Genomic DNA, 21,074 nt, shown 5'->3' on the forward strand with positions numbered 1-21,074 from the left:
ATTCCAGGCAGGTCTGTCTTCCCCTGGCAGGATGCCCCAAGGCCAGGGACACTGAGGCCTAGGGGGAGACCAACTTCCTGGCGTGTGTCCTGGGACCCGGTCAGTGCGTCCAGTAACACTGAAGGGGGGGTCGCTTGGTGATGCCTCATGCTGCCCACAGCCTTGTCTACACTCCCTGACACAGCTTCCTTCACCCCTGCAGGGTCAGCTACTCTTTGTTAGATGGGGTTCACCAGCTGGGGAGAGGCCCACACACGCTCTCGAGTGGACCAGTCCCTTCCCCACTGCTGTGCAGTTCCTGGGCCTTTATGAAGCCGACCCTCATCCTTGGTTTCCACTCCTGGGAGAGGCAGTCACCCTGCTGGCCACCCGCATCGAGGCTGGTGGAAAGTGCCACGACACTGGGAAAGTTCCTCAATATCTGGGCCCTGGATGCTAACATGTGAGACCCCGCGGGGGAGGCATCAATTAATCTGGACATGACATGACCAGGGGCCCCACCAGGCGCGGGAGTCACCCTGCACTCCTGACCTGTCCTAAGGCGATCAGGACTGGGATTTTATTCCAAAAGGTAAAGCTGTTTTATTAAAAGACGGCAGGACAGAAAAGTTCAGCAACGTTTTGTAAACACGTGTGAAATGCAGTTTGATTTCAGTAGTTTATTTTGGAGACAAAGCAGTGCAAGAGGCCGGCCACGCTTTCCTGCTTCCCCTGGAGCTTGGGGGTCAGACGAGGAAAGGCGACGTAGACATTATAATCGGGGTTCAACACTCAAGTCGTGTAAACACGGTTGTCGGCGGGCCCTTGGTTTCTAGGACAAGCCGGCCAGTTCGGAGGGCAGCGCCCCTCACCCCAGCCCTTCCTCTCCTAGAGGCAGGAGACCCTCGTGTCCCTGCTGACCAGGCCTGAAGGTGCCTCCGAACGCCCGGCTCAGCAGCTTCTTTCGTGGCACCCTCCCTGGACCTCGCACGATGGCCCAGAGGCCTGTTCCCCTCCCTCTGAGTGCCTGATATCTGAAGACACACGCTTATGCTTCAGGGGGTCTGCTGTTTCCCACCGGGTGGTCACACTGACAGAGGACTGACCAAGCCCCTCACTGGTCCCCTTCTCTGCCAAGGGGGCTGCCTGCCCGCCTGGACTGATTAGCCGGTGGTCGGTTGGTCTGCTGCCATCAGGGGTTGGGGGCTCGGACGGGAGAAGCAGGGAACGTTTTCTCACCTCTGGGGCTGCAGCCTGCTCGCCCCTGGCTGGCTCAGTGCTGGGGGTGGGCAGTGAACACGGGAGGGGTATGGATCAGGACTTCCAGGCAGGCGTGGAACAACTGGCAGCCTTGTCCGGCCTGGGAAGAGGACCCCCACCGATCGCCTGGGTGCCAAGGGGAGGCTCATCTGGGTGGACTTCACAGAAGGACAGGCTGCGTCGCAGGGGTAGGGCGTTGAGCCTGCCCTTGAGTTCTCTGGTCGTGAGTGCCCAGCGACTCTCGGAATGATTTGCCCAAAGTCACAGCACAAATCCTTGGCACAGGCAGGATCAGCCCAGAGGCTCTCGGCCGGGCAGCCTCCTCCCAGGTCCGGGGAGCAGCGGCCCCTGGTCAGGGAAGGGCGGACCCTTTGCACGGCTGCACAGGACATGTGTTGACGGGCCCAGTGGACTCCAGGGAGTGGGACATGGAGAGAGGCAGCCAGCCTGGGGCTGTGGCCTTCCCGGAGAAGCGTGCTCCTCCTTGGCTTTCATGAGCGGCAGCAGGTGGATCACAGCTCAGACCTGCTGCATGGACTTCCCCAAGGAAAGGGAAGCTGAGGCCTCTGGTTTCCTTGGGGTCACGCTTTTGGGAGGGGCAGCTGCACACCTGATGGGGCTTGAGGCCATCGGTAAGAGAAACGGGCCGGGCCAGTGTGCAGGGGCCGGGAGGGAAGAGACGGGGAACCGTTTACTCGCTCTGCTCAGCCACCGACGACCTGACCCGGGACGGCCTGCTCCAGGGTCCCTGAGGACCAGCCCACAGCAGCCATCGAGAAGGACAGATGTGGGCGTACCCAGGCACTCACCCACACGCACACACACACACACACACACACACACACGCACGCACGCCCCACCTCACATTCAGACCTAGTGTTGAAAACACAAGCGTGTGTAAACTTGGTGAAGACATCTGCACAGCAGGAACCAGGCGGGATCATCCCTTTGCCGCGAGGTTGGACTACTTGGGGTTGCTTTCCATCCCCACCCCCACCCCTCATTTAGATCATGACATCAGAAAATCAGGTTAAAAATTAAGGAAAAAAAAGAAGTAGAAGAAGAATCAGATCGTTGGGAATCCTTAGTAGTAGCGTCACCGTCGTCGGGAGCTGCTCGCCCAGCGGCCGCACTCTGCGGCCCACGCCGTCTCTCTGGGTCCCGGGCTCCGAGGCTACTGGGAGGAGGCCTTAGTGGCCAGCGAGGCCACGCAGTGCTGCTGGAAGCTGGGCGACACGGCGGCGGTACAGCCGAGTCTCTGGTGCAGCAGCTTGGCGGTGCTGCCGGCGCCCACGTCAGCCTCGGGCGTCCAGGGCGGCTCCTGGCCCATCATGCTGCTGCAGCAGCCGGGGCTGGCGCTGCACGTCCGCTCGGCCGCCAGGCCGCCCGCCTGCTCCGCCAGGAGCCTGCTGTGCCTCAGTGGGGCCACGTCCCCCGTGCCCGCCGCGCCCGCGCTCTGGCCCTGCAGCACGCTGGCGATGTGGTTCAGGAGGTCGGTGAAGAACTCACTCACACCCTCGTAGCCTGCGGATGGGAGAAACAGACGGCAGGCTTAGCCGGGTGGGTGGGTGAGTGGGGCGCTCAGGGGCAGCTGGTGGAGCACACACAGCCCAGACGCCAAGTGTGTGTGGCCCCAAGGACCAGTCCTTGAATTCTGGCTGTACCCCCGGGGTATGAGCATCTAGAGAGAGGAGGCTGATGAGAAAGGGCCCTGCACCCTTGTCCCTCTTGGGCACAGCTTCAGGGTCTCATTTGATGACCCTCCCCACGTGGTTTGGTGGGCTTCCCAGATGGCACATGTGGTCAAGGATCCAAGTGCCAATGCAGAAGACATAAGACACGTGAGTTCGATCCCTGGGTTGGGAAGATCCCCTGGAGAAGGAAATGGCAACCCGTTCCGGTATTGTTGTCTGGGAAATCCCATGGACAGAGGACCCTGGTGGGCTACAGTCCACGGGGTCGCAAAAGAGTCAGACACGACTGCGTGACAGAGCACTGTGGTTTGATGCCCTTGTGTGGGGATGTGGCTCAGGGGGCGGGACCGAAGGCCCACGCCTCCAGGTCTGAATCAAACGCCTCTCGTCTCCACGTGGCCTGGCCCCAGCTTCCTCGTGTGTAAACAGAAGATTTGGGTTTGGGGGCTCCTGCGGGCAGGGCCAGGAGGGGCTGGAACATGAGTGAGCCCTGATCAACAGCATCTGCTCCTGGAACTGAGTCTGTTCCACTTCCCCTCCCCCAAGCACCTGCAAGGAGGCCCCCAGGGCTGCGTCCTGGCCTGCAAAGCCGAGGACAGAGACGGGGCAGCCCGGGCAAGGCCATCGCACGGACGCCGCCTCCCTCACACGCAGGCCTGGGTCTCCTGAACAGAAACCGCCGGGGGCCTGCGTTTCCCATCACAGACTCGATTGTGACTGTCAGCAAACAGTCCTCGGAGCCTCCCACAGAGCAAGTTTCAGATCTAGGGTGAGGATTTTGCTGACTTTTGAAAACGGCTTCAAAAGAAATTCAACGAGGGGTGGGTGCCCCACCCCCTGCCTGCCCGAATCAATTCACACGGATGTGAACCAGGCACACAGCTGCAAGAACAATGATCGGGACAGGAAGCATGTCCCCAAAAGGGATGGTGTGCCTGCATCGGGAGGGGCTGCAGAGACCACCCCGGATGTGACCCCATCGCTGACACCAGGCCTGGTGCTGAGAGGGACTGACCCCTCCCTCGCACGGCCTCCGGGATGGTCTTCATGGCCATCGGCACAAGCAGCGGTGGGAATGAAGGTTCAGACACGGGCAGGTGCACTATCGCATACAGAAAAGGCTGCCCAGGGGCCGGTCGGATGGGAATGCCTCCCTGTCCACGCTCTTTGTGTTCAGCAAACAATGGTTTGCTGTTTTTGTGGTTTTGAGGGAGCCTGAGGCTGAGACGGACAAGCGGAGGTGCCCAGAGTAAAAACAAGAGTGGGCAAGATAGCTGGCATGCACCATACTTGCCCTGCTCGACATGTTCTCACTTAATCATCACAACCCTCTGTCCCCATTTTACAGATGAGGAAATGGAGGCACAGAGTTAAGTAACCAGGCCCAAACACCCAAGAGCCATCAGCAGGTGGATACGTGCCATCAGCAGGTGGAAGGTGAGTGGGATGACAGTGTCCACGGCTGGGGTTCATCCAGGCTAAGTGCTGCCCCTGGCTACGTGCTTCACAATCCTCCCTCGTGGCATCCTGGGAAGGGTATGTCCTGGGGAGTGGGGCCCGAGGGTTAGCCCCATTCTACAGATGGGGATATTCATCAGAGGGACTGATGCTGAAGCTGAAGCTCCAGTACTTTGCCACCTGATGCAAAGAGCCAACTCATTGGAAAAGACCCTGATGCTAGGAAAGATTGAATGTGGGAGGAGAAGGGGGTGACAGAGAATGAGGTGGTTGGATGACATCACCAACTTGATGGATGTGAGTTTGAGCAAGCTCCGGGAGTTGGTGATGGACAGGGAAGACTGGCGTGCTGCAGTCCATGGGGTCACAAAGAGTCGGACACGACTGAGCGACTGAACAACAATAGGTGAGGACAACACGCAGCGCTGGGACCTGACAGGCCCTTTGGTGCCATTTGTGCCTTGAACACACGTGGTGCTGGGTGCTCCACCCTAGCCCTGGCGGCTTCCTCGGCCCTGGGACTGGGGTGATCGGCAGGGTAGCCCGTAGCCCCACAGGGGCCATCAGCAGGTATGCTGCTGGGTTTCCAGGGTCGGGATGCAAGCAGGGAGGAGAGCTGAGACCCGCTGATGGGCCGCCAGGGACCATCAGCTGTTCCCTCAGCAATGGCTCTGCCGTCCCCAGACGAGGCCTGGTGCACGGCCCCACGCAGCCTGGGGAGGGTGTGTGAAGTGAAGTGCTCTGTGAAGTGAAGTGCTCTGTGAAGTGAAGTGAAGTGAAGTGAAGAGCTCTGTGGGGCTGGGTGCTATGCACACATCATCTCCCCTGCGAGGAGGGGAGTGTTCTTCCCACTGCACACAAGTGAACACTGAGGTTGCCTGGGCAGGAGGCTTGTCTTGTCAGGGGGCAGAGTCGGGATTTACACCCATGACTCAAGCGGAGAAAGCACGAAACCTCAGGTCAGGCCCCCAGACCCAGCCCTGCTACTGGGACGTGACCTTGGATGTGGCGCCCAGCCCCCTGGCTCCATGCATGTCAGTAAATGGAGATCCCAACAGTCCTCTGCCCGTTGTGTGGCTGTGAGGATGAGATGAGGCGCTGGGGACAAAGGTCCCCAGGCAGGCTGGGCACGACTGCCCAGCATGCGGGCTGGCTGGCGGGGGCGCTGCTGGACACCCACGATCTGAGGCACAGGGTGAAGGGCTCCAGACCAACGGGCACCCTAGATCCAGGCTCATAAATCGAGCCGGTAGAGAGCCGGGCCCCAGGCGGCTGTCTCCTGGACACCGCCTCCCTGGGGCCCTGGGCTGCACGCCCTCCCCGGAGCCTTCCTTGTGTGGGCCAGGCGCCCTTGCACAATCTCTGGGGGGCTCAGCCTTGTCACTCGGGCCTGGCCCGTTGGGGGGCTGGGTGGGGGGTGGGGCGGGCTCATGGCTTCCTCTGTCCATGCTGGTTCACTGTCACAGTCCCTCCTCTGAACACCCGGGACGGCCGGCCCGAGTCGCACAGGTCCCGGCGGGGTGGACAGACTCAGGATGCAGCACAGACCCACAGCTCAGTGGTTTGTGAGTTCTTCTCTCCCTCCTTCTAGAACCTCCACCCCAACAGCCCAGTGCTGCCTTGCCCTGCTCCCCGAGTCCGTTAACCGGCGACCTTCTTGCCTTCATCGCCTCCATCTCGTCCCTGGTTTAGATCCTCTGATTTGTTGTAATTGTTGCCCTGACGCAGCCCCACTTCCCTCATGATCTCTCATTCCGTCACCCGCATCCATCAGAAACCTACCTCTCCCTCCAGGCTGCGCCGAGGGTGACTACCGAGAAACAGGCCACTGTCCCACAGGGTCTCAACTTCCGATCACACACACAGCCCTCAGATGGCCGCCCCATCTTGCTCGGAGAGAAAGGCCATGTGCTGGGCTCCCCTCTGGCCTCTGGCCTCCCCACTGCACAGGAAGCCTCGGGCCACAGGGCCCCTCTGCAGGCCCTTGCGTGGCTCCCTCCCTCCCTGCCAGGCCCTGCCCCCATGCCTGCTTCCCAGAGGAGCCCCTGTCCTCCGAGGGCAGGACCCCAGGCGCCGTGCGCACGCCGCCCCAGTGTCTGCAGCAGCTGGGACACGCAGCGGGCCCCGGATAAACCGCGTGGCTGAGGGAGCCAGGGGCCTCCTCCGAGCCCGGGCTTCCCTGGCTGTAAACTGCGGGGCTGGCTGGGCCCGACCCGCGTGCCCTCCATGTGGGGGACACACATCAAGCACCCAGCCTGGTGGCCCGTGAGCACTCCCCACGCACGGGGGCTCTCGGCCCCAGCAAACCCAGGGGAGCAGTCTCCTCCAGCAAGCCAGGCTCTCACACTCAGGAATGGCTTCCTGTCTTCTTGGCCACTGAGCAGGGCTGCTGCTCTACCTCCAGGGCGGGTGCTTGACAGAGGTGAGAGCCGAGGTCTCGAGACAGGGATGACCGCTGAGAAGTACCTGCCCAAGCTGCTCCGGGCCGGGGGGTGCCAAGTGTCACTCTGTCCCTGACCTGCTGTGGGGACAGGGAGCCGCCCAGCCTCAGCACACGTCTCGGTGAAGAAGCCCAGCCCAGGACTGCCCCCCACCCCACAGTCATCACTGTGGCTAACAGTCCCCACAGAGGGGTCTCTGTGATGTCTCCTACAGAGCCATCGCTGAGTGGGGATGCTGGGCAGAGCCTGGTCATGCCAGCAGGCCCAGAGGGCCTGGCACATGCTTCCCGCCTTAGGGCTGCAGCAGACAGCATGGAGCAGGCCCCCCAGCCGGCCAGATCTGAGTGTGTCCCCCACACGGTGGCTCAGGGCGGGGAAGGAGCAAGGCCTTGCCACCACCCGGCAGTGTGACCTGGGACAGTTTCTCCCTCCCTCCTTTCATGGAAACTGGGCTTTGTATTCCCTCCAGAATCCTCTCCGCTCTTTAAGTAAATCTACAAGGGCCCGAAAGGTCAGCTGAGATTAGGCCAAGAAAGGCTACTGCTGATGGCACAGGGTCAGGAGAGTTCAGTCGCTCAGTCGCATCCGACTCTTTGGGTCAGGAGAAGCAGGGTAAAGGACACACGTTCAGGAGCGGGCCCACTGTGAGCTCTGAATATCTGCTGGCAGGTGGGCAAAGGCTTAGCGGGCGCTGTTCTGACCCCAGGCCCCAGACAGTGAGGAATGGAGTGGTCAGGCCGGCTCTCCTGCCCCGTCACCCACCCATGGCCACCAGCCTCCAGGCAGGCGAAGGCAGCCCCCGGCCCCACCGCTCACCGGGGAAGGCGTTGATGTCGATGACAGCATGCTGCCCTGTCTGGTTGTTGATGATGATGTCGATCCCGAAGAGAGACACGCCCAGCGCCTGCCGCAGGGCCCGGGACAGCTCCCGGATGACCTCGTCGCTCGGCCGCTCGAACACACCCTCGATCTTGTCCAGCTGCCAACACACATACACGACACACAGACACATGGAAGTCAGACCTCGGGCAGAGAGACGCGATACTAAACCATAGAGACCCCCACTGCAGTGCCACGAGGCCGGCTCTTACCTCCAGGCAACAGGCAGGACAGACCCTCTAGGATCAGCCCAAGGATGACCATTTCAAAGTCCTGCCACGGGTTGGACAGGCATGGCATCTGTGACCTCTAGTCCTCATGCCCAGCGGGGAAGTGAGCATCATTATCAGCATTTTACACAGAGAGGCGCTGACGCTCAGGGTCAGGGCTGATTCACAGCCACAGAGCTTAGGGTTGCATTTGGACCCAGGTATTTAGCCCATGGAAAATCCCATGGACTGAGGAGCCTGGTGGGCTACAGTCCATGGGGTCGCAAAGAGTTGGACACGACTGAGCGACTTCACTTATTTAACCTGCAAAAGCCATGGGCTTCCCAGGTGGCACTTGTGGTAAAGAACCCGCCTGCCAATGCAGGAGACATAAGAGACATGTGTTTGATCCCTGGGTCGGGAAGATCCCCTGGAGGAGGGCATGGCAATCCACTCCAGTGTTCCTGCCTGGAGAATCCCCATGGACAGAGGAGCCTGTGGGCTATGGTCCATGGGGTCACAAAGAGTCAGACACGACTGAAGTGACTTAGCACACACACACTGAGCCTGTACAAGACAAGGTTCTTAGCAGGAAGGAAAGAGACAAAGAGTCTGCTGTGACCCCATGGGGGTCAGGGCACCTAAGAGCTGCACCTGGAAGAGGGGAAGACTGGAGTGGCTGGGCCAAGGGACCCAGGTGAGAGCACGGTGGAAGCAAAAGTGCAAGGCAATCACCCATGGAACAGAGTTGGGAGTGGCTAGAAAAGTCGGGGAGGACGTGAGCAGCGGGGGGAGTTTTTGTCAGCATCACCGCACTGGCCCATCATTGTCAGAGCCTCAAGGCTGTGAGGCGGTGGGTTCCGTGGACCAGCCTTCATTTACTGGCTGGTACTAGGTGGGGGGAGGTTTGGATACAGGGCTCCTTGTCATTCTCCCCTTCCAGACAAGTTGCTAACCTTGGCGTTTCCACCCTAACTCCCCATGCTCAGCAAACTTCCTCAGAGTCTACTCGGTCACTCCTGCCCAGCTTCTGGGTCTGAGCTCAGCTTTTGGCGATGCTTCCACAGGGCCAGGGAGCTGGCCCCGGGACCCCACCGTGACACCACTCGTGTTCTGCTCTAATCACAGCTGGCCTGGGACAGGCAAGTCTTCATGGGCTCAAGCGTGGCCCCTGGAAGGAAGCAGCACATCACCCTGGGAAGGACTGGAGCAGTTGGCTCTGGATTTGAATCCAGACCATGACTTCCTAGCTCTGCGGTCTTAGAGAGAAGTACTTGGCTTCTCTGCACCTCGGTCTGCTCATCTGCCAATCCGGGCCATCGAGGCCTCTACCCGAGACAGCTGGGAGGAGTCACAAGGTCATTTAAGCAGTGGAGACAGCACAGGTCTGGCTGCTGGAGCTGCCCCATTTGCATTTTAGGGCACGGATGGCAGCGCATCACCCCTAAGTCGGCCAGAATAGGGCTCATGTGTGGTGCTCAGTAGATACCAGAGTCCTAAGGCTGCTGGGATGGGGTCAAAGGGGAAGCACAGGGGCTGAGCCACCAGAAATAAAAAAAAGAAGCTGGGTCAAAAAGTTAAATGGAGAATTATCACGTGGCCCAGCAGTTCCACCACAGATGTGTAACTTGTATGCCAATGTTCACAGCTGCATTATTCACAACAGGCAAAAGGCAGCAACAACCCGAATGACCATCAACAGATGACTGGATAAACGGAATGGGTTACCCAGACAATGGAATACTGTTCTGCCACCCTTTGCTACAATTTGGAGGAACCTTGAAAATATTAGGCCAGGTGAAAAAAGCTGGACGCAGTAGGTCACCTACTGCATGATTCCCTTAAAATGAAAAGTCCAGAAGAGGTAAATCCATAGAGACGAAAAGCAGATTAGTAGTTGTCAGGGGCCAGGAGGAGTGGGCAATGAGGAGGGCTGCTTAGTGGGTACAGGATTCTCTTTCGGGTAATGAAAATGCCCAAAATGAAAATGTTCTCTGGAACAAGACAGAGGTGGTAGTTGTACAACACTGTGAATGTACTTAATACCACTAAATTGTCCATGCTAAAATAACTAATCAGAGAAAACTTTCCTGGCGGTCCAGTGGTTAAGACTCCATGCTCCCAATTTCAGGGGGCCCAGGTGTGATCCCTTGTCAGGGAACTAGATTCCACATGCTGCAATGAAGATTTGATGCAGCCAAGTAAATATTTTAAAAAACCCACAAACAATTGTATGTTAGGTGCCTTTCGCCTGGATTTAGAAAAAAGAAGTGAGGCGGGGTCAGCCGGGCTGGGACAGAGCCTGGGCAACACCCGCAGGACACGTGGCCCTCACCCCCGGCACAGGAAGCCGAGTGGCCGATGGGGAACTTCCAGACACGCACAGAGCAGGGAGCCCACCCCTGGGCACCGTGATGTTCTACCGTGAGAGCCATCTGCCCTGGCTTTGCAGGCAGGGCCCCCCTGCCCATGGCCCCACTGCCTCGGCGTCCCACCTTGGGGAGCCACTGTCTGGGGGGCAGCACCAGCCTGGCTGGGACGGGCACTTGTCCGCTTGGCACCCGCTGAGCCCACCCCGTGCCCGCCTCCCACTCACGCCCAGCGGTGCGGGCTCAGCAGCTCGGCCACTGGTCCCGCAGCCCCGGGGGACGCCCGGCACGGCCCAGTCTCCGCTGCGTGCCCTGAGCTGTAATGGGCCCCGCCGGGCCCTGCTTTCTCGCCTCGGTAAACGGAATACTAAAAACACTGCCGCTGAGGAACTGTGGTGAGGATCCACAAAGCTCCCGAGTCAGGCCCGCGGCGCCGGCCCGGCGGCAAGGGGACCCATGGCTGCTGCTCTGTCACAAAGCCTCGTGACCTGCTATTTATAAAAGCACTTTCTCAGCTCAGCGAAGGGACCTCAGACATCCTTCTGTAGCCCTCTGCCTGTCTGCAAAGAGGCAGCGACGGAGGTGCTGAGGTGAACCCCCGGGCCCCTCCATCACCGACAGACCGAGCGCATACTGAGTGCCTGACACAGCTGTGGGTGCTTCATCTAGGGACCCCCGGAGTCCCAGGACCATTCGAGGGGCAGGGTGGGGACACTGAGGCTCAGAGGGACGACTCGACTCGCCACACAGCTGGAAGGCTGTGGAGCTTCTGATTCCGGGCTGTCTCGTTCAGTGTCGAACTCAACTAATACCCGGTCCTGGTGTGGGGGCCTGCCAGTCAGGTGGAAGCAGCGTCCACCCTCGGGGGCATCCGACCAGGGAGGGAGGCAGGGCTCCCTGCACCTGCACGCGGCCACGATGGGGACTGGAGGGATCCCACGGGCGGGAGGATGCTAAAGGCTTGTCTGGATACCCGCCCCTGGGAACGGACGTGTCTGTGCAGGAGGGCCTGACATCCCGAATGGAAAGGGGATGGCCGACTGCCTTTCCTGTTCCTTGTTTATGTGTTACCAGCCCTGGAGGACCCCCGCACAGCAGTCATGAGCTGAGGGGAAGGGCAGAGCTGGGTGATGGAGAGATGGTCTTGCGATGTCTCCAGGCTGACTTTTCCCATGTAGCAGATGGAGACATGGGCTGGGTCACAGGCGGGTGATAAACCAGGAAGGCGACTTTGCTTCCAGCCCTCATGGTGACCCTCTGGCCTCTGTTAACAGCCCAGTGGTGACAAGGGCCGCACTGTGCCGGTGGGCGGAAGGGACAGCTTCTCCTTAAGGTCATGGAATGCAGACCCCCTCCGAGAGTCACTGGCTGAATAAGGTCTGGGAGCCTCGCAGGGAGGACGCCATGAGGTTTCTGAGCTTTCATGAGGCCAGAACATTCTCTCGCACAGAATACCTATCTCAGTCTTACAGTGTGCATGGCCAGGTGCCGAGCGGTTCTCTTTAGAATCTGGTTGTTCTCCAAGCATCCCTGACCACGGAACTTGTTCCCGGGTTACGTCTATCTATCAGCATCCTAAAGGAGGCTGGAGCTTCCTCCGGGTCCCTGCCGTGCCTGGGCTCCGTTGAACCCTCGGCAAACAGCTGGTTCCTCAGAGGAACCAGGAACAAAAGAAATGGGACCAGTGGCCTGGGTCGGGGGACAGCAGGTTGTGGGCAAGCACAGGCCCTAGCCTGGAACGGAGGGGAATGAGGCCCGGAGGTGGGGGTCAGCTGCGGAGGGGACATGAGCGAACCCTCCCAGAACGGCTGGGAGGGCTCTAGCGTACAGGAGCTGGAGAGCTGGCGGAGGGCTCGGTTCAGAGGCAGGGGCAACAGAGGCCACGGGCTCTGGGGACACGGCAGAACAGCAGGGCGTGCCGCAGAGCTGATTTCTAACTGCTCGGCGAGTGCCAGGGAGGTAAGAAACCCTAAATTCCTGCAAGACCCAGCTTTGGAATCAGACTAACCTGGGGTCAGCTCTCATCTCTGTCCCTGCGTGAGAGCCCTGTGGGTTTAGACAAGTTATTTAACCTGGTTGAGCATGGCTCTCCCCTTGGGAAAGCAGGGACATCTGTCCACCCCTGCAAGGCTGTTTCAGGCCAGAGGATGGAGCCTGACGCCCACTGACTGAACAGCAGCCCCGAGTCCACTCCCCACCATGAGCCACCCCAGCAGCTGCAGAAGTACACGGCAGGAGCTCAACAAACGCTTACTGGACTCCCGTGGACAAGGAAAGAAAAAAGGAAAACTGAGGTGGTGCTGCCTCTTGCCTCGTTTTTTTTAGTAAACCAGGAAAAGGCAGCTTAGAAAGCAGGTCTTCAAATTCCTCACAACTGGGGGATTTCCTCACGTGGGAGAAGTTAGACAACCGTCCACTTGAGTAACCGAATGGTGAACGGGCCTGGCTGTGATGGCCGTTGCCACGGAGGCGCAAAGCGAGCAAGGAAGAGGCGGTCTCTGGAACCCCTCCCTGGGGTCTCCGGCCTGGTGGGGAAGGTCCTGCCACCCTGCCCTGCTGGGGAGCCAACGTCACCCCACCCCCAGGCTCGGCGGGAGGGACATACCGCGGTCAGGACCGACGACGACTCTGGCTTCGACACGTTGTGGCTGTTGAAGAAGATGGACTCGCGGTCTGAAAAGCAAAGACGGGAAGGAGCCAGGGTTAGCAGCTCCAGGCAGAGACGGCGATTCCACCACCGGTCACCAGGGGGCAGCACCACCCCGGCCACAGGCCGTGGTGCCGTAGGGCCCAGGGTCCGGCAGCAGCCGCCTGGGCTCCCTCCCATCCCGACACCGTGGAGGGACACACGCCGAGTCAGGGCTCCTGTTCCAGTTTTTCTTCCCATATAAACATGAATGGCTTGACGCGCCTACCTCCCCTCCACTCTCATCTCATACCTGGTTTACCCGACACCTAGGCCCCTTCCCCAGAGTGTGTCCAGCGTGCCTAACGGACGTGGCACCAGAAAGCGGGGCTGAGTGAGAAAGGGGAAATGCTGCATATGGGAACATCAAAGGCCCAGAGGAAAGAGGTCCACTGATGCCACCTCATTCCGCATCCCCAACCCCTCCTGGTTCTGCCCGTGGAATGCCTTTTCAGGCACGTTTAGGCTGCCACGGGGCACGTGAATGTTTAAAACACAAAGGGTTCTGCTGTTTCCCAGTTATTTAGGGGAAAAAAATAGGAAATCAGAACATGGGCTTTTGTAGGATTCATCCAAGAAAGCATAGAGAATAATTTCTGTCTGGCTTTGCAAACGGGCACAGCCGCCTGAAGTACCCTCCACATCTTCCCACACCATCTCTCCCAGCTCCCACTGCCCCCGGGCCCCCTCAGTCCCATGGAGAGGCAGATTAATAATCTCAATCCCAAGATTATTAGAGTGATGAGCAGTCGGTTTGTTCATTCGTGCCCCGCAGAGGAAAGGCACGTCCGTTGGTCAGACACATGCTCTGGAAGCACTTGGAAGTGTGCAAATGCATGGATCACAAAACCAGGAGCCTCAGGATTGAGAGATCTGGTAAAGACCCTCATCACACTAGCACCCCACCCCCCCTCACCCCGAGAAGGACACAGGCCACGAGCCCCCACGTGGCCCCGGCAGTCTCTGCTTTAGTCCTTCTGGGGGAGGCGTTGTGGCTCCCGCCCCCCAGGACACACTGCTCAGCCCTGAGACTCAGGACAGGAAGGGCCCCGCTGGGCACCGCTGTGTGCTGGGGGCTGAACCACGGGGGCACCTGCTCTGGTCGCCAACGTCCCCCCCCGCCAGCTCCAGGGTTACAGCGCCGCAACAATCATGCATGAGGAAGTGATTCGGGCGGAGGCCAAGCAGGCAGGCGCTGAGATGTACCTGGCGTCTTTCCCGCTAGCGGGGCACGCAGGCCCCTTGCCGCCCCGGTGTGCCCGACAGTCCTCCTACCGCTCCGACCAGAGCCAGTCCAGACGGGGGGCACGAGAGACGGTCCTGGGGAGGAGCCTGGGGAAAATAAACACCCTGCGGGACTTGTGCCAAGCAGCCCCACTGACCTCTACTCTTGCGCGCCAACAAGCAAGAAGACTGAGCCTTCGCGGGTAGCAAGCCCCGTGGGCCAGAGGTCAGAGCAGGGCTTGAGCAGCTGGGGTGGGCCTTCCAGACTCTGCAGGCACTGCCCACGTTCTCATCCTGTAGCTCAGCCTGGCCCCGCTGAGCTCGGGGCACCTCCTACCCAACCAGTGGGACCCAAGGGCGATTGCCAGAGTGGCAGAGCAGTCCTGGGGAGAGAAAGGCCACCCAGGGCAAAAGGACACAGCCAAGTTCAGGAAGGCTGAGAAGCCACAGAGAACAATGTGGATGCTTAGCTATGCAAGGAAGGGAAAGGACTGGGTGCTCAGAGGGGTGTACCCAGCGCCCATTGAACTGGACAGACCATGGCACCCAGCAGCTTCTTGGGGCAAGATCCAAAGTGTGGCCCATTTCAAAAGGGACTTGTTTCTGCTCCTGGCTAACTCTGACCTGGGGGCTCCAGCCAGAGGACTGTTCAGCAGGGCGATGGGAGCTGCCCTTCGCTCAGAACCCTCCCCACGTGCAGCTTGAGCAGGCCCAGATGGAGAGGGAGCAGCTTTCAGCCATTTGGTGATCCAGGAAGGTTGTGGAAGCAGAGACAGGTCAGGCAGGATTGGAGCATCCCCTGGCGCCAGCTTCTTGGGCAGCTTCAAGATCCCCTGCTGATGAACCTGGCAGGGCCCTTGCACCTTGATCACAGGAGCACCCTGGACTGGGGGAGCTCGTCCCTTCTCTATTCCCGGGCTAGTCCCACAAGACATATGGAGCCCAGTGAAGAACCACCATGAATGCCCACAGGAGACGGGAGACGATAAGAGGAATATGGGTGTGTTTGCGCCCAATTTACAGATGAGGAAAACAGTTTCAAAAGAGGAAGAGCAGGGCATACGTTTAGCCACCAAATATCCCCGTGACTCTGTGGTGCAGCTGTGAACTGTGGCCACACCTTCTTAGCTTCATTTGCTTCATCTTCACATGCCTTCTTGGGGGAGGGGGCAGGCAGCATGTCACGGCGCTACAGACAGTGGTCCGCGTCTCCTCCCAGACCTCCGGCCCCGGCTGCCCTGCTTGAGTGGTCCCCTCACCCAGCGGTGTCCCAGGACCCCCCGCTTCCTCTGGGGCCCCTCATCTGTGCACAGTTCAGCCTTTCATGACTTCCCTGTGCAGTTTCTCCCACTAGAATCTGAGCACACGAGGGCAGGACACCTGGCTGACTATCCAGTACCCTCTGGATCCTAGCCCCGGCACAGGGCTGGGCACGTGGCAAGTTCAAGGGAAATACGGCCTCTGTTACACCCGCAGGGCTCTCGGTGATGGAAGATCACCAGATCTTGCCCTGCCATCTGCGACTATAAATAAAGGTTTATTGGAACGCAGCCCCACTCATTTACTTACATGTTGTCTGCAGGGGCTCTTAGGCAACATTAATTATGACGGAGCTAGAAATACTTATTCTGGACTTTTCCAGCAAAAAAGCCTGTTGACCCCTGCCCTATGTCGTCATTGGTATCACTTCTTTATGTACATACCCCTAAGGGAAAAAAGGCCCAGGATGCAGAGACAACAAAGGCGCTGTGTCTGCAGGGGAAAAGAAATGGAAATATTTCTCCCACTGTATTGGGGCGGGGGGGGGGGGGGGGGGACAGGGGCGGGGCCAGGGGTTGGCACAGGCTGGCCTCAATCCTCTCCATAAAAACGTAACTTTGGTTCCAGCCAAGGTAACTGCGAGACGTTGGCTATTAAGACACACCTGACTTCAGAGGTGCTAACAGGTGCAAGCCAAAAGGACACCGGAAAACCAAAAGAACACAGCAGTTGTGGAGGAAGAGGTGGTGTCCTCATAATCACCGCAGGTCAAAAGAATCCCACTCAAGGAGCCCCCACCTCCCTGCGTGGACAGGGGAGCCTGGAGGGTTTGCCACGCAGGACTGCATGGACCAGAGAGATGGGAGGAGGCTGGAAACAGACCCAAAGCCCCCTGCTCAACTGGTCCAGTTTAAAGGGCCACGGTCACGCTGTGCTTTTCATCTGTTAAGAGAACACATGTGTGAAAAGGACAAAACCCAGGCCAGCCGATGGCCTGATGCCCTGAAGACAGTGGCCACGGAAACAGCTTTGGGGAAGGAGGGATGGACACATGGAAAGTCACTCAGCTTTCCTGAGCATAACAAACACTCCTCCGTCAGCCCTGTGTTTGTCCACTGATCTGCTCAGTCCCGGTTAACACATTTGGGCTTTCCCGGGGGCTCAGCGATAAAGAACCAGCCTGCAGTGCAGAAGTCACAGGAGATGCAGGTTTGATCCCTGGGTCAGGAAGATCCCTGGACAGGGAAAGGGCAACCCACTCCAACATTCTTGCCTGGGAAATCCCTTGGACAGAGGAGCCTGGCTACAACCCATAGGGTCACAAAGAGTCGGACACGACTGAGCAAGCAGCCTGCATATTACAGTAAACTCGCAACCAGAATGGTCACAAGAAGACACAGATGTGGAGCCCTTGTCCTGAGATGGGATGTAGAGCCCACACCCTGCCACTGGTGGTTCCCAGATGGAAACTAGCCAGTCCTTTGCAACCAGGGGAAAGGGTGGGACAATTGTTGTGTGGAAAGGAAGGGAACCAGGTGGTATGTTTCTTGAAGAGATGGAGTGATTTAGGGTAAAACAAGAAAAAAAGGAAAATGACTGTATAAGGTATACTTTTTCTTCCCTTAATACATTTGCTGTAGATTTAAACATATTCTTAAAAACCAGGAAACAATATAAAGAGGATTAAAAAATATTGGCCTTACCCTGCCCACAATTGCTAAGAATGTTTTTGCTAATATACAGTCACATACAAAAAGACCCTTCCCGACATTGGTCCCCCACCGCCAGTCACTCCATCACCCCAGTGGGTGGCGGCAGGGACTGGTATGTGGACCAGTCCCGCCTAGGAGGGTGGGCCGCCCAGCACTCAGAAGGTCAGGGGAGAGAGACACACGTTTCCAAAGTGTCTGCTCTCTGGGCTGTGTTAACGGGAAGAATGGCTGAGAGAGGACGGGAACAGCTGGACTTGGTCCAAGAGGAGTGGCTTGCAGCCACGAGGAGCGGACGGTGACAGGCAGTCCCGGGATTTTAGGCGGACACGTCTGTCTGCTCAGCGGCCCGGCACTGCGTCTGCTGACGGCGGGTTTCCCGTGCAGAGAGAAACGCACTGCGAGTGACACCAAGACAGGCCGGAGCGACCCACGTCCTCCGGCCGAGGGGACACCATGCATATTCCAGAGACGCGGCCCCTGTCCCAAAGGCTCCTGGAACTGACCTTGAAGAAGCCTCCAGAACCACTAAAGCAGTCTTTTGAGCAGCCCCGATAACACCAAACCTTTGTCTTAAGTGTCAGTTTTTGCGATAGCCAAGGGTCACTGGGATCTGGAGAGCAGCTGAAGAAAAGCTGAGGGCCTGGAGCCCCTCGGCCTCCCGGGAGGACACCCTCAGATGGGGCAGCTCCCCGCAAATGCCACCACCGTGTGACAGCCGAGGGACCCTTCGGGCCATCATTCACTGGTCCAGAACATGCTCACCGATATGGTCCTCACCCCTGAGTCCACTCCTGACCCACCGGGGGCCCCACAGCCGGCAAGTCCTGTGCCCCGAGCGTAACTCCTAACAGAGCTCGCGTCCACCTCAGGGGCTGCAGAGGCAGCAGCTGACTCAGTGTTTCCCAATTGGAAAAAGGAGCCACGATAAAGCAGCCAGCGCTCTGGCCCTCAAAATACCAGGGGCCCCTCCCTTCCTGGCATCCGTGAAAAGCCCATCACCCAGTCCAGCATGTTCTTGGTAAGCCTCCTTATCACGAGGGGCCCCGGGAAGCGGCCTGGGTGCATAAAGCTTTCAAGTTCTTCCCGGAGCTTATGGTAGCTGAGATGCACGGAGCCCTTTCGGCGGACCTGGGTGGGACAGGGGTTTCCCACTCATGCTCCAAGACCTCTTCACCTACTGGACATAACTCTGCCAACCTTCAGATCACCTCTCCTCCCTCCAGAAACAACCTGGGGTGACCAGGGTCAGTGCCGAAGGACAGGCGGCCAGGGCCGTGTCCCAGCCACGCCCCTGAGCGCGGGCATCCCGGACAGTGTGAGGCCCACTTACCTGACGTGCCCGCGGAGAAGTTCTTCAGCGAGGGCCTCTGGACCACGGTGTAGGACTCGCCAACCACAAACACCTTGTACAGGACAGCGTTGTGGTTGATGAAATTCTGGACCACGCAGGGCGGCTGGATGGCGCTCAGGCCCTCCTGGTTGAACACGATGGCCATCTGGGGAGATAGGGAGCCAAGGGCTTGGTCAGAGTCTTACCACCTCCGCAGCCTTATCACTGTCCCGAGCACCGCCACCAAGGGCCACCCCTGGCCCGGTGGCACGAGGCCTCCCCAGGAAGAGTCTCAAGCCAGAGTGAGTGGGGTGGGCCTCGAGCAGAACACCTGGGTATCCATCTACTCCTGCTGTGGGGGGTTTGGAAATCCTGCACTGTCAGGCCTGCCATGTAGGGTTGAGCTGGTTGCGCACTGCACAATCTCACTACTCACACTGTACCCATGGAACGGGCCCCCCTGGGCTGTGTACTACTCACCCCTTGGGACCTCTTTGTAGCGGTTCCTCTACAAGGACGTTGGCGGTGGGAGGTGGGGCACCAAGGGGGTGGGGCAAGAAGTGGAGGTCAAGGGATCAGGAATTGGGAGGCCTTGCATTCAAAGCCTGTAATGACAACGGCTGCCTCTTGAGAACTCATGACACGCCTGGCCCTGGTGTGACCACTTCACCCGAGTCACCTGGTGTCATCCTCACACCCTGCCCCGAGGTGGGCACGGACATCATGCCCCTTTTACAGATGAGGAAACTGAGGCCCTGAGGCCCTTAGAGGCTGCTGGCAAGTGACAGAGCCCAGAACGGGATGGGGTCCAGCAGCCCCCAGCCCCGCCACATTATACACTTTACACACGAGTGCTTAAGGAATGGGAACATTCCACTCCTGGGTCCTGACTCCTGTGGGGACAAAGGCCTCCAAAAGGAGGACCTGGCAGGGGACAGAAGTCGAGGCGGGAAGCGCGGCGGGGTGGGGGGGGGCGACTGGAAAAAAACCTCCCTGCATTGGCTGAGGCTGGGTCTGCCCAGGACCCACCAGAGCCAGCAGCCAGTGCTGGGGCCATGATGAATGTTCCTTCCAGTCCTCAGGGCCACAGCAAGGAGCCACCAGCTGCCCAGGGCTCCTGCCCAGGGAGGGGATAACAGGGCTGGACAGCTGGCTGCCCACACGAGCTGTCGTCTCTCAACGAACCGTCACAGAGCACCACCCAAACGTATCTGGGGCCCAGCTGGGTGGGGCGGAGGTAGAGACCCAGGCCACATGGGGAAACAAAATGTGCATGTGTGTGTATACCACAATGAAACAAATGTGTATGTAGATACCATAGTGAAACGTGCGTGTGTGTGTGTGTGTGTGTGTGTGTGTGTGTGTGTGTGCGCGCGCATGCACACCACAATGAATAGCTCCTTAACCTGCCGATTAAAGTAAGAGAGCCAGACATGAATTCAAGTCCCACCCCTGGCACTTGCTGCATAAGCCCTGTTTAAACTCCATTTCCATCAGCTATAAAATAGCATCAGCCTCATGGGGTAGCTTTGGGGGGTCCTCTGTGCTTTTGGCTCAATTTTTTTTTTTAAGGAGGGTGGTATTTCACTGTGGAACAAACTCAAGTGCTTACACCAAAACAAGAAATCAAACCATAAACATAAAATAAAAACAAACAAGTCCTGATTTTGGGTGACTGAGCTAGGGACTGAGGAATCAGAAGCAAGGCTCAGCAGGCTGGGGTCCGGGTGAGGACCCCAATCGGAAAGCCCCCTTTCCTGCGTAAAGCTAACCATGTACACAGAGGTGGCGTCCATCCTCACTGCACTCAACATCCCCGGGTACCCCTGAGGTGGGATGGAGCCTGGCCCCCCTGGGCTCATGCCATGGAGGGCACCCCACCAGAGGAGGCACTCCTCTGATGCTATCAGCCTCCCAGAAGGCAGGTGGCCTGGAGCACAGAAGCCCCCCCTGGGAACCTGCAACACTCCAGACCCCAATCTTGGAGCTCTGTTCTTGACGCCCACCAGAGGAACCCCTCCCAGAAGCAGCACACAGTGGGTTGGGGAGCCCCAGGGATGAGGAAGGGGAAGAGGGGCCATGGCACACATGCGTACATCTACGAGCCAAACTCTGGAGAGCTGGACTGAGGGGTGAAACACCTTAAATCAAGCTGGCCCCATGGAGTCAAGACTCTCCCAGAGGAAGCAGGTCACCTCAACCCAGAACCCTTGCCCCTTCTGCAATGACCCAGCAGGCTGCAGGGCAACTGGCTACACCTCTTTAGTCGCTTCAGTCATGTGTGACTCTTGGACTGTAGCCTGCCAGGCTCCTCTGTCCGTGGGATTTTTCAGGCAAGAGTACTGGAGTGGGCTGCCATTTCCTCCTCCAGGAGATCTTCCCTAAGTAGGGATTGAACTCGTGTCTCCCGCATGGCAGGCGGATTCTTTACTACTGAGCCACCCGGGAAGTCACTACAACGTATCACATGTTCCCTGGCCAGAGCCCACAGCAGCTCAGCAGTACCGGCAACTCCCTCACCCTCCACATCAGCCGTCATATCGCCAGTGACAAGTGTGGGACAGAAACTCAGA

General features: G+C 58.7%; 1 protein-coding gene across 1 annotated transcript in view; it reads right to left on the bottom strand.

Annotated features, from left to right (window-relative positions):
* Positions 1 to 644: 644 nt before the first annotated feature.
* Positions 645 to 21,074, bottom strand: part of ITPK1 (inositol-tetrakisphosphate 1-kinase) — a 155,389-nt gene continuing 134,959 nt past the window's right edge. Inside the window, exons 7-10 of the mRNA XM_065906510.1 lie at positions 18,502 to 18,667; positions 12,895 to 12,962; positions 7,649 to 7,811; positions 645 to 2,763 (exon numbers count right to left, since the gene is read on the bottom strand). Coding sequence (XP_065762582.1) covers positions 2,414 to 2,763; positions 7,649 to 7,811; positions 12,895 to 12,962; positions 18,502 to 18,667 — 747 coding nt within the window. The 3' untranslated portion in view covers positions 645 to 2,413. The remainder of the gene's footprint in view (positions 2,764 to 7,648; positions 7,812 to 12,894; positions 12,963 to 18,501; positions 18,668 to 21,074) is intronic.

Source organism: Muntiacus reevesi, chromosome 15 (genome assembly GCF_963930625.1).
Source record: "Muntiacus reevesi chromosome 15, mMunRee1.1, whole genome shotgun sequence".
In the NCBI taxonomy this organism is placed as follows: domain Eukaryota; kingdom Metazoa; phylum Chordata; class Mammalia; order Artiodactyla; family Cervidae; genus Muntiacus; species Muntiacus reevesi.